The 18,555-nt window shown below is 46.2% G+C and overlaps 1 protein-coding gene across 3 annotated transcripts in view; it reads right to left on the bottom strand.

The window, feature by feature from the left end:
- Positions 1-18,555, bottom strand: part of MAPK8IP1 (mitogen-activated protein kinase 8 interacting protein 1) — a 396,070-nt gene that overhangs the window by 79,085 nt on the left and 298,430 nt on the right. For all 3 annotated transcript variants that reach the window (XM_086959641.1, XM_086959645.1, XM_086959642.1), the window contains exon 6: positions 1,246-1,321. In XM_086959641.1, coding sequence (XP_086815767.1) covers positions 1,246-1,321 — 76 coding nt within the window. The remainder of the gene's footprint in view (positions 1-1,245; positions 1,322-18,555) is intronic.

Below are 18,555 nucleotides of genomic sequence, written 5' to 3'. Positions count from 1 at the left end.
GAGCCTACACCTCACGAATACTCATCAGAGCCTACACCTCACGAATGCTCATCAGAGCCTACACCTCACGAATGCTCATCAGAGCCTACACCTCACGAATGCTCATCAGAGCCTACACCTCACAAACACTCATCAGACCCTACACCTCACAAACGCTCATCAGAGCCTACACCTTACGAATGCTCATCAGAGCCTACACCTCACGAATACTCATCAGAGCCTACACCTCACGAATGCTCATCAGAGCCTACACCTCACAAACACTCATCAGACCCTACACCTCACAAACGCTCATCAGAGCCTACACCTTACGAATGCTCATCAGAGCCTACACCTCACGAATACTCATCAGAGCCTACACCTCATGAATGCTCATCAGAGCCTACACCTTACGAATGCTCATCAGAGCCTACACCTCACGAATACTCATCAGAGCCTACACCTCACGAATGCTCATCAGAGCCTACACCTTACGAATGCTCATCAGAGCCTACACCTCACGAATACTCATCAGAGCCTACACCTTACGAATGCTCATCAGAGCCTACACCTCACGAATGCTCAAGGATGCCTCACACAAAACTAAAGAACTAGAAATGCTCTAGTTAGATCTCAGGAAACCGTTTGCTATGAAACTTTTATTGTAACATATATAATTTTGCAGATACTATGAAGTCTATTTTTGTTGTTCTTGTTATTCTTATGTGTTCCTCTTTGTAACTGTGTTTATGTAAACTGCTAGTATGCAGTGTGAATTTGTGCATTTCCAGAGTACTCAGCTGGGTCATGTTTGTGCTGAGAAAAACGGCAAAGATAAATAACTACCTAGTCAAGACTCTACATCTATGTGCTTTTGAGAAGAGGAACCTTCTGCAGGATTTCAAGAATTGTTCCTCTGATGCAAAGGGTCTACAAAAATGGTATAGAACATCAAGACATGTTCCCATTTTGATCCATTGTTGACATCTGCTGGGATCCTTCATGTGAAGCAGAAGGCTTGGCGGAAGCAGGGGTACGTGTAGTAGTACATTCTTCCTTAGTGAGTGTAAAGTGTGCCCTGAATCAATCTAGTGAACGAGTGACCGAGTGCAGCAGGCTCCAGCCCGGGAATCATTATTTACAAGCGATGGTTCTTCCCAGAGCTGAGGTTCCAGGCCATGGTCATCTTCCAGGGCTTTGCTTGTCTCAGATTCATGACATGGTTCTCATACTGGGTGAAGACCTGAGCAATAACCGGGCACTCACCTGAAGACTGCGCGGTGAGTTTGTTCTCTCTCTTCCCCATTAATGATGCAAGAGAAGAGGCCGAAGGACTCTGCACCTGGATTGGTCAAAGAAGGAAACGTTAGCAACATTCAAAGTTGTAAATGAGGGGTCTGTATGGAAAGGAAACTGGGAGAGAGCAAATGTAGTGTTAGCAGAAAGACTTAACACAATCTTTTCCAGCAGTATACCAAGATGTGAGTACAATGGTGTTCAGAGAACACACGTTCACCCGTGGTTTGCACAAAAACCCAATTCCAGTACAGTACATAGACAACATTTTGTGCCATAGTTTGCTCAAAGATCACATTCTAAGTGTGTCAAAAGAGCACACAAACTCACCCCCAGTTTTCCCACTAGGTATATCCTTCACTACTCTGGCCAACTGCCCTAACCACGTGGTTTATGTAGACAAAACTCATTGCTTTAACCCCTTAAGTGCTGCTGACGGCCAATGGTCGTCAGCAGCGCTACCTCCCCAGTGCTGCGCACGACCATTGAACGTCCATTCAGCACTAGTTCTAATAGACAGCGCAGCACTGGGGAGAAATGTTTACACGCAGCTAAGGTGTTAAATACCCAAAATGCCATTCAGTTGTGCACACAAGGTAATCACTGCAACAAACATTTGCAGTGCACTAAACACTCCACAGGATCACCTGCTGTGCCCCCACTCAATTTGCTCAAAGGAGTCAGACCACCAGTACAACCTGTCTGATCACAGATTCACCCACTACTAATCCACACACCTCTAACTAGTTGTGTATGCCAGGATGCCTGCCACTCCATTCTCATTAATGTATCGTGAGTGCATTCACTGGCAAAACGTTCAACTGCTCCATCCATATATAATAGTGTGCCCAAGTTTATCCAGCGCATGCACAACAACCCTATCCACATGAACACAGCCCAGTTATTCACTCAGACACCAACTGAATATGTTTAATGACTCACACATTCATGCTATTACCAAACACATGCTTCACCAAAATGTTCACAAAATACAGTCCCGTCTGTATCTGTCCCAATATTCTATAAATAAACAACACACTGATCTTCAACAAGTCCACAAATGCCAAAAAATTATGCATGTGCACACGCCCTTGGTCCTATTATGGCACATCCGATAGTGTGGATAAAACACATATATGCATCTGTTTTATTCACAGCAGTCGCAACTAAGGTTGCACACACAGAAACAAAGGGATAGGCACAAACCCAAATATGGAAGAAATCCCATTCAATTGGTTACACCGTTCACATGCCTACCCCTACTATTCCCAACACATCCATTTAGTGTTGGCAGCGACCTACTCTGGATTTATCCACAGGTACCATCCAGTGGAGTACATGGAACACACACTTGTGTCTTTCTCATAGTGTACGTAGACCTCGCGCTCACCAGTAATAATCCAAACACATCCATTGAGCGTACCTGCTCTAGACGTATTCAAAGGTACCATCCAGTAGAGTACTTGGAACACACATTCGTGTCTTACCCGTAGTGTACGTAGACCATACGCTCACCCGTAGTAATCCAAACACACCCATTGAGTAAAGGCCCAACACCTGCTCTAGACGTAGCCAAAGGTAACATTCGGTAGAGTATGTGGTACACACACTTGTGTATTCCTCATATTGTGAGTAGACCACGAACTCACCTCTACTGTTCCCCACATATCCATTTTGCATTGGTCCCACACTTGCTCTAGACGTATCCAAAGGTACCATCCAGTAGAGTACGTGGATCACACATGCGTCTTTCTCATAGTGTACAAAGATCACGCACTCACCACTAATATTCCAAACACATCCACCTGCTCTGACAGTATCTAAAGGTACCATCCAGTGGAATAAGTAGATGAGCAATACCCAATGAGCAATACCCAATGAGCAACACCCAACGAGCAACACCCAAAGAGCAACACCCAACGAGCAACACCCAACGAGCAACACCCAACGAGCAACGCCCATCGAGCAATGCCTATTGAGCAATACCCACTGAGCAACACCCAACGAGCAACACCCAAAGAGCAATGCCCATCGAGCAATGCCCATAGAGCAATGCCCATCGAGCAATGCCCATCGAGCAAAGCCCATCGAGCAAAGCCCATTGAGCAATGCCCATCGAGCAATGCCCATCGAGCAATGCCCATCGAGCAATGCCCATCGAGCAATGCCCAATGAGCAACACCCAAAGAGCAACACCCAAAGAGCAACACCCAACGAGCAATGCCTATTGAGCAATACCCAATGTGCAATAACCAATGAGCAACACCCAACAAGCAAAGCCCAATGAGCAATACCCAATGAGTGCACCTATCACAATCTCAGGCTGGAAAATATGGGTCTTTTTACCCTAGCGATGAGACACCTTCATTGCAAAAAGTTACTTGGGGCAGGTTACGCTGCGCACCAGAACAAGGGATGTCCTGGTGTTGGCTATTCCGCATTCCTCCTGGTAGTAGAGATTTGAACTACCCCTGGTGTCAGCCCTTACACAGTGGAAATACCTGTGGTATGCCTTGAATTCCGTTACACCTCCAACGCTTGTAACTCTAAGCGACAGAGATTAGGCATGTTTGGATGAACACACAGTTTACAAGTAATATTAGAACACCACACTAGACCCTCATGAAGATTTGCGCAGAAGTCAATGAGTTGGCAAAGTCTGTACTCTCGAATCCAGAGACCCCGGACCCGTACAATCATGCGGGGCTGTGGACAGCTGATGCATCCAGGTCGCACCCCACCTTCTTTGAAACGTGGAGGGCAGAATATTCCCCTTTGCGTTCGCTTGCCTGCTCTTTCGTCCTCCTCCCTACCAGCACCATGGCACCAAGGATAGGCAACACTCTATTTTCCCATCTACTTCAAGCACCATTGGCCAATAACGCTGTGCTCTTGGAGGCTGGTAACCGTCTATCTGACGGTGCAACAGAGCTGTAGACACTGCACTCTCCAGCAATCTACAGTTGGTAATCACCACTCTCTACAAACACACTCCAAGGCACAAAATAGTTAGATTTTCTTTCTGAAATGGTTATTCTTATCTGGGTGCACTTCAGTAGACCTACTACATAAAGTGACTACAAAATCTTCTTAGGATAAGCCTAAACTTCTTGCCAAATCTGGAACTTCTGTACTCTCATTACAAGACACACCACCGTAGACCTGAATCTTCGGTGTCTTCATAGAAACACATTCTACAAGGGGACCTGTACGAAGATTCACGGGCTGGTACCACACGTAGTTCTCTAACTGTTCTGCGGTGTGTGATTGGCGCTACAGAGGCATCCCTTTAAAAAGTCCTATAGTGATTGGTTTATTCGGTGGGCTCATACGTGTCAAACACTACAAACCCTTGTACTCGGGCAGGTGCCCTGGTTGGGTGAAGGATCCTCTTCAGATCTTCAAATGCCTGGATCACCCATTCTGTGAGAAGTGATCCATTCCGCACCACCCTCTTGGTGAACATATGCACCCCCAACCACTAGAGGCCGGATCAATGCACAGCAGGTGAATCTACAATGGATTCACACTCCAGAGTCTCTTTGTCTCTGGGTTTATAGATTCCTTTGAGTTATAAGTAAGGCTCCGTGTTTTCAGTTTTTACTGATTTTTACAGATGAAAACAGACAGAAATTCATCTATTTTCCTGACTGTACTTAATTTTTAATATGGATAAATATGGAAAATAGGTTTTATTTTGGACGATTCTCATTACTGTCGATCATGAGTCCTAGGCCAACAGCTGTGCAGATTGACAGGCAGGAAAGCTACAAAAATTACAAAGATTTGTTAATGCAGCTGAAATAACTGCAGCAGTTCAGTGGTTTAAATGTCTGCAATACAAATGATTTCCTAAGACTGTATTATACTTAGGGCTCCCTGTTTTCCGTTTTTACTGATTTTTACAGATACATACAGACAGAAAACATTTATTTTCCTGTCTGTATTTATTTTAAAATGTGGATAAAAACGGATATTTGGGTTATTTTTTGAGCGATTCTAAATGCTATCAATCATGACTACCAGGCCAATAGCTCTGTCGATCTAAAAGAAAGAGGGTTAAAACAATAAGAGAATTTTAGTGAAGAGCCTTAAACAGCAATATATATATGCTTGTATAAGAAAGCATGCACATTTTAATATCACGTCTGTGCATATTTTATCATCTAAGTGTGTTTATATCACTGAAAACGGTCAGTCCTTCAGGCATGAGAGCATATTTATCAGACAAATAAATGTGGAAATATACTCATTTCAGATTCATTTTTTCACCAAACCCAAAATATATATGTTTAAATACAGATAAAATTAGCAAAAAAATAAATATGGATAAATACTGAAGGAAATGCCCAAAAAATAAATACCATAAAACCGGGAGCCCTAATTATACTGTGATTGGCTAAAACCCATTGGACATTCAAGCAAGATAAAACGTTTGTCGATTAAATACATTTGGAACTATACCCACTGCAGCTTCATTTTTTACACTAAGTGCAAACTAAATATGGATAAATACAGATAAAATTGGCAACAAAAAAAATGTACCATCTTCATGTGGGTGCAGTGGACACGTGTCATTTTTAATTTTACAAAAACAGTCTTCCAAAAAAAGGCAACTGTTGCAGGTTTCCGTTAGTTGAGATATCTTGACTGAAAGGGGGGGGGGGGGGATTTGAGAGGGGGGCATGCGACGGCTAAACCGAAAATCGGCCTTCTTGACAGGGTGTCCCCTGCCTGAAAGAAATGCAAACAATTGTAATTGGTTCATCTGCAAATGTAAAGGCTGCTTGGAAGCCGGGGTTGGCTTGAATTGATGGAGCCAGTGCAGCTTTGTACGACAAAGATATATTCTTTTTCAGAGGTATTGTACCAGCTGAGTTCTGGAGTGTGTGCTGTTCATGGACAGCTACAAAAAATGTTTGCTCTCGGTACAGTCTGATTGCCTATTACTAAAATCTATATTTTGAAAACAGTTTTGTCTTTAAACTAAATCTTTTTGACCAATTTGGATCAGCTTAATTTATTCTGTGCTATAATGCCGCACACAGAGGGGCATATTTGCAATGAAATGTCAGAGTGCAGAGCTGCGCCAAATTTGGCAGCGCTGCGCTCCGACATTTCCAAAACGCAGGCATGCGCCACAATTTCAACAATACAACGCACCCCTGTGTTTTCCCTAGCGCTAGCACTAAAATGAGCTCCCTAGTGCCAATGCAGGCACACTTGCACCATAGTGCAAGACACGTGCAAGGGTGCCTGCGTTGCAGAAATAAATGTTTATATGCAGGAAGGTGTCCCTTCCTGCACCAGATCGTGGTTGCCTTAGTCGCCTCACGACTAGACTATTGCAACGCGCTCTACGCGGGCATCAATAAAGACCTGATACAACGCCTGCAGACTGTCCAAAATGCGGCAGCCAGGTTTGTGCTTGATGCACCCAGCTTTTCCTCTGCCACAGCAGCTAGGAAGAGCCTGCCTTGGCTCCCGATTCAGGCCAGGATCTCTTTTAAGATCCTGTGCCTTGTCTATGGGGCCCTGTCTGGCGAAAGCTCTGAAGGCATAAAATCTCTGCTGGTTCCATACGCTCTCAGCAGAAACCTTTGCTCCGCCAGCAAGAATCTTCTGTTTGTCCCTCGGGTTCGCAGAGCCAGGTGGGGAGGAAGGGCCTTTTCCTCCCTAGCCCCTAAACTGTGGAACACCCTCCCCCCTGAACTGAAAGCACAACCCTCTATCTTGCTTTTCAGGAAAGCATTAAAGACGTGGCTCTTCGCCGAGGCATATCTGTAATCTGGCACTTGCCTCCTATATTATAATTATTCTTTGTTAGGCGCCTTGATGGCCGCTGGGCTAAGTTGCGCAATGTAAGATGTCTTTCATTCATTCATTCATTCACTTAAACAATCCAGAATGGCGATTTGCTCCTTCTATGTGAGCGGCATTCTGCAGCACGCATGGAAGTAGTAAATCATCATCATTTAATGATTGTTTATGTGCAGGAGGGGACACCTTCTTGCACATCAACACTCAGTAATGACGTTTTGCACTGTCTAAGGTTACTGCGGAATGCAGCACATATAGAAAAAGCAAAAAAGAGGAGAAATAAAATAATTTCTCCTCGTTTTGCTACTTTAACACCTGCTCTTGCGTGGCGTTAGTTTTTGCAGCTGGCTCAGATTTACACCTTGTTGTAAATCTGGGGCAGTGGGTGTTGTTGTGGAACTCCCACAGCTACACCCATTGCACGCCCCTTTTACGTTAAGGGATGCATGTAAAGGCGCCGTATTTACAAGGCGGCAGTAAGCCACAAAATGTGACTTAACGCCGCTCTGTAAATATGGAGAAGGGCATAGCGCTACCAGAACATCGCTAAAAGTGACGTTATGGTGGTGCCATCACCTTGTAAATATATCCCATAGTGTTTTAAGTCACTTTGTGGGACCTCACAGCTCTAAAATGCAATAGTCCGTATTTCCCACTTAATCAACCAGGAGCTATTAACCAATGGAGGTTTCCTAATTAAAAATACTGCATTTCCTACAGCTGATTAGTTTAGATTGCATTTATTTTTCATTTGCGTTTGCCTTCCTTTATATGCAGTTACCTGAAAGTTACCAGAAAGTGAACATTTTTTTACTTTTTAGTGACTCCTTTGACACATGCCCCCAGGCTTACAGACCCCACCCCCATTTCACAAATCATCACAATTCCACCTGCCATAATGCTATGTATCTTAGGGAGGCCCTCATAGAACCAACGCCATACCAGAAACGAACTTCACTTCCAGTGAATTCACGAAGGTCAGCGCTCTAGTTGCTGATCTACCCCTATAAAATCCTCATGCCGATTCCCGACGCGCAGCGCGCGTGATTAAACTCAGACTATCTGTGTGGCTGAATCTGTAAGCAGGAGCACCTGGTAAAGGGCTCCGTTGATTTCCTATTTGTCTTCTTGAATACCATTTGTTTTTAGACCAGCGCAAAGTATTAGGAGTGTAATTTACGTAGGAGTGCCTGGCAAAGGGCTCCGAGGTTACCACTCTTTGCTTATTTTATTATGCGGTTTAACTCTGTTATTTCACTTGCACAAAGAACTGTTTCAAGTCACTCACCAGTCAACTGCGCTCTTTCCCCAGTCCACCACTGAATATTCAGCTTGAGGGGAGGGAAGCTTACGCGCATACCGGAAACAAACTCCACTTTCGGTGAATTTACGAAGGTTAGCGCTCTAGTTACTGATCTCCTCCTGTATAATACTCATGCCTATCCCGATACGTAGCGGGCGCGCCAAAGGCGTGCCAAAGGCAAGTCCATCTGCGCCCGTCCGCGCCGGGACCGGGCCTAGGGCCACCCCACCTGGCTCTACCACCTCAGCCCTGCCCAACAAGAGAATATAAGCAACTTCAGAACTATCACCTTGCAATAGATGCACACGCCTGCTCTTGCATACAGTTAGGCTCGCTAAAGAATCGCACTTCCACCGTCTGCCCCAATTGTGCATTCAAACTGGAACCCCAGATTATATCTGCCCCTTCTCAGGTTCTCCCCTCGAATTCCTGTCAGGAACACATTCAGGCAGCACTCATAAACGCGCGCTCTTTAGTATAGAATAAATATGAGATATCTGATCTTCTAAAAGACCATGATCTGGATTTACTCTTCATCACGGAAACATGGACCGATCCCTCGTCCGGACCCGACCTTAGCGCTGCTACCCCTAATGGTTACGTAGCTTACAGACAAGACAGACCCATTAAAAAAGGAGGTGGACTAGCGATAATCTATCGCAACAAATACACAGTTAGGATAGAGACCATCCCCGCTCTGGCCTGTGAAGCCCTGAACTTCCTTATCATGCTCACCCACTCCCTACCCTTCAATGGCATCCTGCTTTACCGCCCACCGGGCACCCGGGCAGTTTTTCTCTCCACTCTGAGCATAATGCTTGAGCCCTTAGCAGGCGAACCTTCGTTCACTATCCTAGGTGATTTCAATTTTCACCTAGAAAACCACCTAGATAATGACACTAACTCTCCGATATCAGAACACAAGCAGTAGGCCTCACGCAACTGGTGACAAGCCCCACGCACTCAGCGGGTCATATACTAGACGGCCTGTTCTCCAGTAATCAATCCATCTCCTTAAAGAGCATTCTACCATTGGTCTGGACTGACCACTGTGCTATTCTATTTAATATACAATGAAATAAAAAATATACTTTAATTACCACACCGCACTCACCCACATTTTTTAAGGCTTGGAACAGCATAGATCCTCATCTCCTTAAATCACACTTGCTCTCCACGCAACTAGACCATACACTTGACCCTGACCCCGCCTCATCGAATTACTTAGAATGGTTTCACAACACTTTTAATTTCCTGGTCCCACTAAAAAAAGCTTCCAAAAATCGTCTTTCTCCTTCTGCTCCTTGGTTCTCGGAGGCGCTCAGAATGGAGTAGCAACGATGTAGAAACCTTGAGACACTGGCGGAAAGACTATGGTAATGACGAAAAAATCCGCTACAAAGATGCGCTCTGCAAATATAAATCCATCATAGTGAAGGAGAAAAGTAAATTTTACATTGGACAAATAGAATCCACTCAAGACTCCAACAAACAACTATATCAGGTAGTAGCCAAACTCTCAGGGCAGTTATCCAATCTCTCCATAACCCCCTCGCAATCTCTATGCGGCTCACTGGCTAGCCACTTCTTTGAAAGGTCAACAACATCTATACCAACTTCTCCTCTCGACCCAAGAAAAATGATCAGCTTTCAAATCCTGTCTTCTCTGAACCTTCTCACTCTTTCTTAGAATTTGACAGCATCTCACCAGACCAGATTTCAAACCTTATCTCCACTGTTAAATCAGGATTGGCCAGCGACCCCTGCCCACTCGCAATTTTGAAACCCATCACTGATCTTATAGCACATAGCGTCTCCAACATCTGCAATGCAATGTTCAAAATAGGCCTCTACCCGCTGACATGGAAAAAAGCCATCATCAAGCCTTTGCTCCAAAAACACAGTCTTGACCCTACCGACACAAAAAATTAAAGACCCATCGCCAGCCTCCCATTCCCAGCAAAAATCTTCGAAAAAGTCATGAACTCCCAACTATTTACCTACATCGAGGATAATAACCTCCTGGATGAGACGCAATTCGGTTTCCAGAAGGACAATGGAACCGAGACAGCGCTTATTAAGGCATCAGAGGAGATTAGAGTCATACTGGATCGGGGGGTGCAGCTGTCCTTATTCTGCTGGACCTCTCAGCTGCATTTGACAGGGTCGACCATGCCACCCTGATCGATCGTGTCACAAACATAGGTATCAGACACACAGCCAGAGCCCTCCTGACCTCCTTCCTTACCAACCGCACCCAATCAATGAGTCTTGGGATTTTTAACTCCCTACAATTTGCCCTCCCGTGTGGCGTGCCACAAGAATCATCTTTGAGTCAGACATTGTTTAATATTTATGTGTCGGACCTGGCCAGAATCATCAAAGCTCACGGGATGGGGCTTACGTCCTACGCTGATGACACACAGTTGGTGCTCGCAGTAACGATGGAGGGGCAGTAGCAGCCAATTTCTAGGAAGGCATGTTGGCCATCAGCAGATGGATGGCCCATAACTATGTCCCCACTCGGTCTCTACGCTCATCTGACTGTAATTTCTTGAGAGTGCCCCGCTTTCAGCGAGTTTGTCTGGGAGGCCAGTCGCTTGCTGTTGTCGCAGCTCGGACTTGGAACACCCTACCTCTACCCTTGAGATCGATTGAAAATGTCGTTCCTTTTAAGAAGGCACTCAAAACTTATCTTTTTAGAATTGCCTATTAGCTTTTATAATTCTTTTCCGATGGCCACTTGCTTGTTTTCTTTTTCGCGCCAGGATACTTTGGTAGTAATAGAGCGCGCTATAAAACAGCTAAATAAAATAACTGCCTACAACTCAACTCTGGAAAAACAGAAGTCATGATTTTTGGCAAACTGTCGCCAGGCTGGTCCCCCTCCAGGTGGCCACCAAAATTAGGACCCCCTCCACTACCGGTATCCAAGGTCAGAAACGTGGGCGTTATCTTCGACGACAAGCTGTCCTTTGTACCTCATGTCAACTCAGTGGTCTCTTCATCCTTCCAGAAACTGAGAATGATAAAAAAAGCTCCTACCATTCCTCCCACTCAGCGCTGGAAAGACACTGGTGAGCACTTTAGTCATGTCAACCACAGATTACAGTAATGGTCTCCTCATGAATGCACAGAGCAAAATTCTCAAAAAAACTACAACTAGTCCAGAACTCAGTGGCCAGATTCTTATCAGGAACCCCGAAATACAAACCAATTTTAAAAGTGATCAGACAGTATCACTGGCTTTAAATAAAAAAAACACATTAAATTCAAGGCCCTCTGTATTGCGTACAAGACATCGCGTCACCTCGGACCTCGCTTCTTGAAGGATGCCTTGGGTGCTTACATCCCTAACAGGACTTTACGGTCTTCCACAGCCAACCTACTAAGGGTCCCCCGCACAGAGACAGTCGCATAGGGTGACAGACGATTCACTGTTGCCAGTGCCAAGCTATGGAACTCCCTTCCTATACACATCAAATCTACCCCAACTCTACTTACCTTCAGGAAACTGACAGAAACATGGCTATTCAGCTAATAGTCCATTGTCTCTGGTTTTTTTGCTCGCAGTCCACAGCGCCAAGACACCCACAGGTATTTGCGCGCTTTACAAATCGCCCCAAATTTGTTTTTCACCATGAACTCATTTTCTTAAATTGCCTTCCCTTTCACACAGTAACCTTTTACACACACTTGTGTGCGTGTCAATGTTGGGTTAGTTTTTCTGTAACTGCTTTGCTTACAGATTTGGCTACGCCCAACATTATTACGATTCCTTGTAAAACCCGCACAAGGCCTTGAAACACATTGTGCAAATGTTGTTCTATTTTTCATCGATGGGGCCACATGGCTATCTATAGACCAAAACAATGCTGGCATGCACAGAACTCGCAAGCATGCTTTTCATTATAAATAAACTTGCATTTCCGGCTTTTAGCTAGAAAGCACTTTTGCTGACATTGGCAAGGACTCTCTCCACGCTGACGCTTTGGCCGAGCAGCTTGCTGATTCTCTCTGCGGGGTTGTCCAGTTTGTGACCACGGTGGAGACTTCCAATCTTTCCCATCAGGTAACAGGGGTTGGATCATCAAGTACTGGCATTATAGGCAGCGCACACACACACGCCCTAGACACTTAGGTTAGGGACTGCATAGTAGGAGCACGCCTACATTTCTAGACTGTTTTATGTGCCTGCGTATATCCACTGCATTAGCACGATGGTGGAGCTTTATATTCTGTTCACTGTCTTCATGTTTCTAATCACTTTCATATGTTTCTATTGATTATTGCAGCACATATAATATATAAAAGAATCCTGTTGGTTCAATAAAACATTGAAAACATCCCACTGTGAATTCCTTGTATAATTCTCTGAGAAAAAGAGAGCACAAGTGACTGAGCAAAAGGGTTCTAGATCTGTTATCATGATTCCTGGGGGATCAGGGTTGTCAGGTTCAGTGGTTGCCAGATCCATTCGCTCCCCGTTTAAGTTTAGAGGTGCCTATGGTGGCCCTGTGAGCTGGCTGACCTATAGGACAACACAGGGGGGCACAGAATCAGTCTGGCACCATTCCGACGATAATAATGTACAAAACGCACAGTTCCTACCGTAGGGCGGAAACTGCATGACATGGAACCGCCAACACGTGTTCAGTTCTTATTTGTATGGATTGTCTGAGTAATTCAATCATACCTTCTCAGAGGCCCCTACTTACTTCTAAACTGGAAACGTCCGTGGTGGTAGGTAACATCCTCCTCAGCTGAGTAGGTATCGCTGTAGGCTGTTCAAGCTTGAACTCTTAAAGGATCTAAATCCTTTTGTGTTACCATCTCTGTTATTTATTTCATACATTTTAAATAATGGCTGATAAAGATGAAGGAGCACTTAGCAGAGAACTGCAGACATGCAGTTACTCAGAAGCTATTACAACACGGTCTCGCAGTTGCAGGCGGGCATGTTGTCTTCCTGGTAGAGACTCACAAAGCTTTTAGGACAGAGATGTTCTATTCCTGGGTTACATTCCCGGCTGCACATGCAGCCACACGATTATTTCACACTTACAAAGAAGGTGAAGTTCCAAATAATTATACACAAAGGAAGAAATTAATGTACCTCTCACTTACCAAGAGCATATAAATAGTTTTAATGGTGCCCTCCCAAACACTCCAGAAAACGGTAGACTCGGTCCTCTCAGCAATCAGGGAGAAACATGGCCAGTCTCATACGGACACACACTGCATACTAATGTTGATAACTTAACAGCATCACAGGGGCAAACACTATACAAAGACCTACTAATAATGTACAGATGTCTTACACAGTTCGTTATGTGAACACTAACACTTAATCCTGCTCAAACTGCACCACCATCATTGGTTATCCCGGGCATCAGCAAAACAAACTTTAAATGCTGTCATGGGAAAACTTCCCACCAGACAGAGGAGATTCCGCTCTGGATTGCACAAAGAAAAAGTTAGCTTGGAGCAGAATTTTCCCATTAGGGCCCGCATGAGAAAGACAGCATATTGACAATATGCTTGACAATGGGGATGGCTCCCCCTGCGGAACACTGTGCAAATTGGGGTACAGTCTTCACTGCAGTATATACCATAACACATGATACCCCCTCCCTGGCTGTTTTGCCTGAATTGCTGAAACAGCCCAAGAATGACCAAGAGGCAGCACATGCCCAGGACTTGGGGATGAAACTGATTAACAATTTTGCTGCATTTTTCGCAGTTATGTTAAGGAACATAAAAAGGGAAGCAGCAGCATTGGCTATATGCCAGCGACTACAGGATTTGACTCCTGCACAGCAGGACTACAAATTACCATTTTTTTCAAAGAAACCTATGCTACGCTACGAAGAGATAATTTGGGGGCCAGACCTGGAAAACCACAATTGCAGAGTAATTCTGAAAAGGACGCGACTCTTCAACAAACAAGAAGTGGGACAATAAACAAAAAAACAAAGATAAGACAAAAACACTGGGTGGATCTCCTCAACAGGAAGCCATTATAAAACAATATAATCTCTGAAACCATGATAATATTAGACCACCAGACAGGTATCAGGATACTGATTTACGTTCATCTCATTCCTTTCAGGAGTCATCCGATAAAAGTTCGAAGAAAGGTGGACGTCAGAGAGCAAATTCGAAGAGCACATGAAACAGAAAAAAGGACTCACAATTCCCGTGTCACTTCATAGTTAAACAGGAAGACAAACAGAAACCTTCCAAACCTCAATTCAAAACTAAAGGTAAGACATGCCCCGGATATCGAGGACTCTGCTTCTGAGCGGGGAATGGGCAGTAACAATGGTAGACAGCACAACAGAAGTCACAATAGTTTCCAGGAACATGATGGACTGTCTGGTGGGAGCAGTGCTGAGTGAACACATCACGTGACACTCGGTATCGTTGTGCTGCTTTTGCTCTTGAAATCTGCCTAATTCCAATTGCCTGCTGTGTGCCTCCTTGCCGAGTAGTTCTATTTGCCATTTAATGAATTATATCAGCCGCTTTCACTGTTTGTGCGCGTTTTGACTAGCGCCGAGTTGTTCTATTTGCCATTTAATTAATTATATCAGCCGCTTTCACTGTTTGTGCGCGTTTTGACTAGCGCCGAGTTGTTCTATTTGCCATTTAATTAATTATATCAGCCGCTTTCACTGTTTGTGCGCGTTTTGACTAGCGCGACGCTGTGCTCCCCCCTCCGCCTCCATTTTGTTGTTGTTGTGATCCCTGGAGCCCGCCCCGCCTCCCAGCTGAGCCGCCCTCGCCCCTCCCCCTCCACTATCCATATATGACAGTTCTTCCCGCGCGCAGCGTTCACGCGCAGCGACCGCGCCCAATCCACGCCGAAGGTGCGCCAAAGGTAAGCCCGTCTACGCCCGTCCACGCCTGGCCCGCGCCCAGCGCCAGACCCCCTGGCTCTCGCGCTGCCCAGCCCTCCCGCATTACCTACGATGCCGCCACCCTCCTAGCCCTGAACCCCGGTCGCGCCCCCAACTGCGTCCAAGCCGCTCCTGGACACACCCATGGACCTTTCTCTTGCTACTCCTGCAAATTCATCGGCACCGACAACTCCTCCGCTACAATCACACCACAGATCCACGACCCCAATCACCTACAATGCATCCTTCTCAACACCCGATCGGTCCACAGGCACGCCATTGACCTATGGAATCTACTAGACACCATCTCTCCAGACCTCGCCTTCCTAACGGAAACATGGATGAACGCTTCCTCCGCCCCAGACATCACCATTGCCATCCCTGAAGATTATAAGATCACACGCAAGGACCGTACCGGCCACACAGGAGGAGGAATCGCTATCGTCCATAAAAAATCAATCCGCATCTCAACCAGCTCTGACGCCAACCTCGCCAACTCCGAACACCTTCACTTCCAGATCCACATCGACCCCAAGACCACACTCAGAGGCACCCTCCTCTACAGACCACCAGGACCCCGCGCAAAATTCAGTGAAGACATCACGGACTTCATCACTCCACACGCGCTCCCCTCCAAAGACTACATCCTTCTGGGAGACCTCAACTTTCACCTTGAAAAGATCAACAACCGCAACACCACCACCCTCTTGGACAACCTCGCCAACCTCGGACTTAAACAACTGTTCACTTCCCCCACCCACATCGCAGGTCACACACTCGACCCCATCTTCACCTCCAGCAATCATGTCTCCTTCAGCCACACTACGGATCTCCTCTGGACTGACCACAGCTGCGTTCACTTCACCTACAACAAGCCAAAACACATCAACCACCTCCAACCAACTCTGCAAAGAAACTGGAACAAAATCACCATCGACCAGATCTCCTCATCGCTCCTTCTAAACACCCCAGCACACTCTTCTAACCCAGACCAAGCCGCCGCCAACTTCACCCTATGGTTATCCAACACCGCCGACACCTTAGCACCATTGAAAAAACGCCAAAGCAAACCTGGCAACAAGAAGGCCTCATGGTTCAACGATGATCTTAAGAAGTCCAAGAAACACTGCCGCTCCCTTGAAAAGGCCTGGAAAAAAGACCCAACCACTAGCACCAAGGACGCCTTCAAAAACGCCACCCGCACTCACCACCAACTTATCCGAAAGGCTAAGAAAACAGCATTCAAAGATCGTCTTGACAACAACGCCAACAACAGCAAGGAACTTTTCAACATCGTCAAGGAATTTTCCAATCCCTCGGCCAACTCCAACGACATCACCCCCTCTCAAGCCCTCTGCGACTCCCTAGCCTCATTCTTCCACAACAAGATTGCAGATATCCACAACAGCTTCGACAACCAACCCGGAGACCAACCCACCCAACCATCTGCTGAACACTCTCCCCCCGAGAACACCCTTAATGACTGGAACCCAATCTCCGCTGAGGACACCATCCGCCTGATGAACTCCATCCACTCAGGATCCCCCACAGACCCATGTCCTCACCACATCTTCAACAAAGCAGACTCCGTCATAGCACCGCACCTCCGAGACGTCATCAACTGCTCCTTCAACTCCGCCACCTTCCCGGAAAACTGGAAACACGCGGAACTCACCGCCCTTCTAAAAAAAACCACAGCGGACCCCACCGAACTCAAAAATTACCGCCCCATTTCACTCCTTCCATTCCCGGCCAAAGTCATCGAGAAAGCTGTCAACAACCAACTCGCCGCTTTCCTCGAAGCCAACAAATCCCTCGACTCCTCACAATCTGGCTTCCGAGCAAAACACAGCACTGAGACCGCCCTCATCGCAGCAACAGACGACATTCGAACTCTACTGGACAATGGAGACACAGTCGCCCTCATCCTCCTCGACCTATCTGCAGCTTTCGACACAGTCTGCCACAACATCCTTTTACAACGCCTCAGTAACATCGGAATACAAGGAAAAGCACTTGAATGGATCACCTCGTTCCTCACCGGAAGAACCCAGAGAGTCCGCCTTCCACCATTCAAGTCCGAGGCCACTGAAGTCATCTGTGGCGTACCCCAAGGGTCCTCACTCAGCCCCACCCTCTTCAACGTATACATGAGCCCCCTCGCGGCCATCGCCCGCCAACACAATCTCAACATCATCTCTTACGCGGATGACACTCAACTAATCCTTTCTCTCACCAATGACCCCAACACCGCCAAAACTAACCTACACGAAGGAATGAAAGAAGTTGCCGAATGGATGAAACACAGCCGTCTGAAACTGAACTCAGATAAAACAGAAGTCCTCATCTTAGGCACATCCCCCTCTGCATGGGATGACTCTTGGTGGCCGGAAGCCCTTGGAAAAGCACCCATCCCGACAGACCACGCACGGAACCTAGGCGTCATCCTGGATTCTTCACTCTCAATGAACAGACAAGTCAGCGCTGTATCGTCATCCTGCTTCAACATTCTTCGCATGCTCAAAAAAACATTTCGCTGGATCCCCACCGAAACCAGGAAAACTGTCACCCATGCTCTGGTCACGAGCCGACTGGACTACGGAAACACCCTCTACGCAGGTACCACCGCTAAACTCCAGAAGAAACTCCAACGAATCCAAAACGCCTCAGCCAGAATCATATTAGACATCCCACGCAACGAACACATCTCTGGTCACCTGAAAGACCTCCACTGGCTACCCGTCAATAAGAGAATCACTTTCCGACTACTAACCCACGCACACAAATCACTCTACGACATCGGACCAGAATGCCTCAACTCTCGACTGTCCTTCTACACCCCCTCCCGCCAACTACGCTCTTCCAGCCAAGCCCTCGCCACTGTACCTCGCATCAACAAGACCACCATGGGAGGCAGATCCTTCTCATACCTGGCCGCTAGAACGTGGAACTCACTCCCCACTCACCTTCGCCTTACCCAGAACCACCTAGCATTCAGAAAGCAACTTAAAACGTGGATATTTGACAAGTAATCCTCCTCCCCTTCTTAAGCGCCTTGAGACCCTCTGGGTATGTAGTGCGCTATATAAATTCTTTACTTGACTACTTGACTTGACTTGACCTGATACCAGGGTGTGTCCCACATCGTTTATACGAAATACTACCCCAATAGGAGGGGGACATACTCAGAAACATCAATGTTCTCTTTTGGGAGGACTTAACCTATGGTTGTAATATTCTTTTGGCTGAAAAGGA

Source organism: Lissotriton vulgaris, chromosome 2_2, assembly GCF_964263255.1.
Source record: "Lissotriton vulgaris chromosome 2_2, aLisVul1.2, whole genome shotgun sequence".
Taxonomy (NCBI): domain Eukaryota; kingdom Metazoa; phylum Chordata; class Amphibia; order Caudata; family Salamandridae; genus Lissotriton; species Lissotriton vulgaris.
Note: the sequence above shows the minus strand (reverse complement) of the source record. Positions and strands in the feature narration are given on the sequence as shown.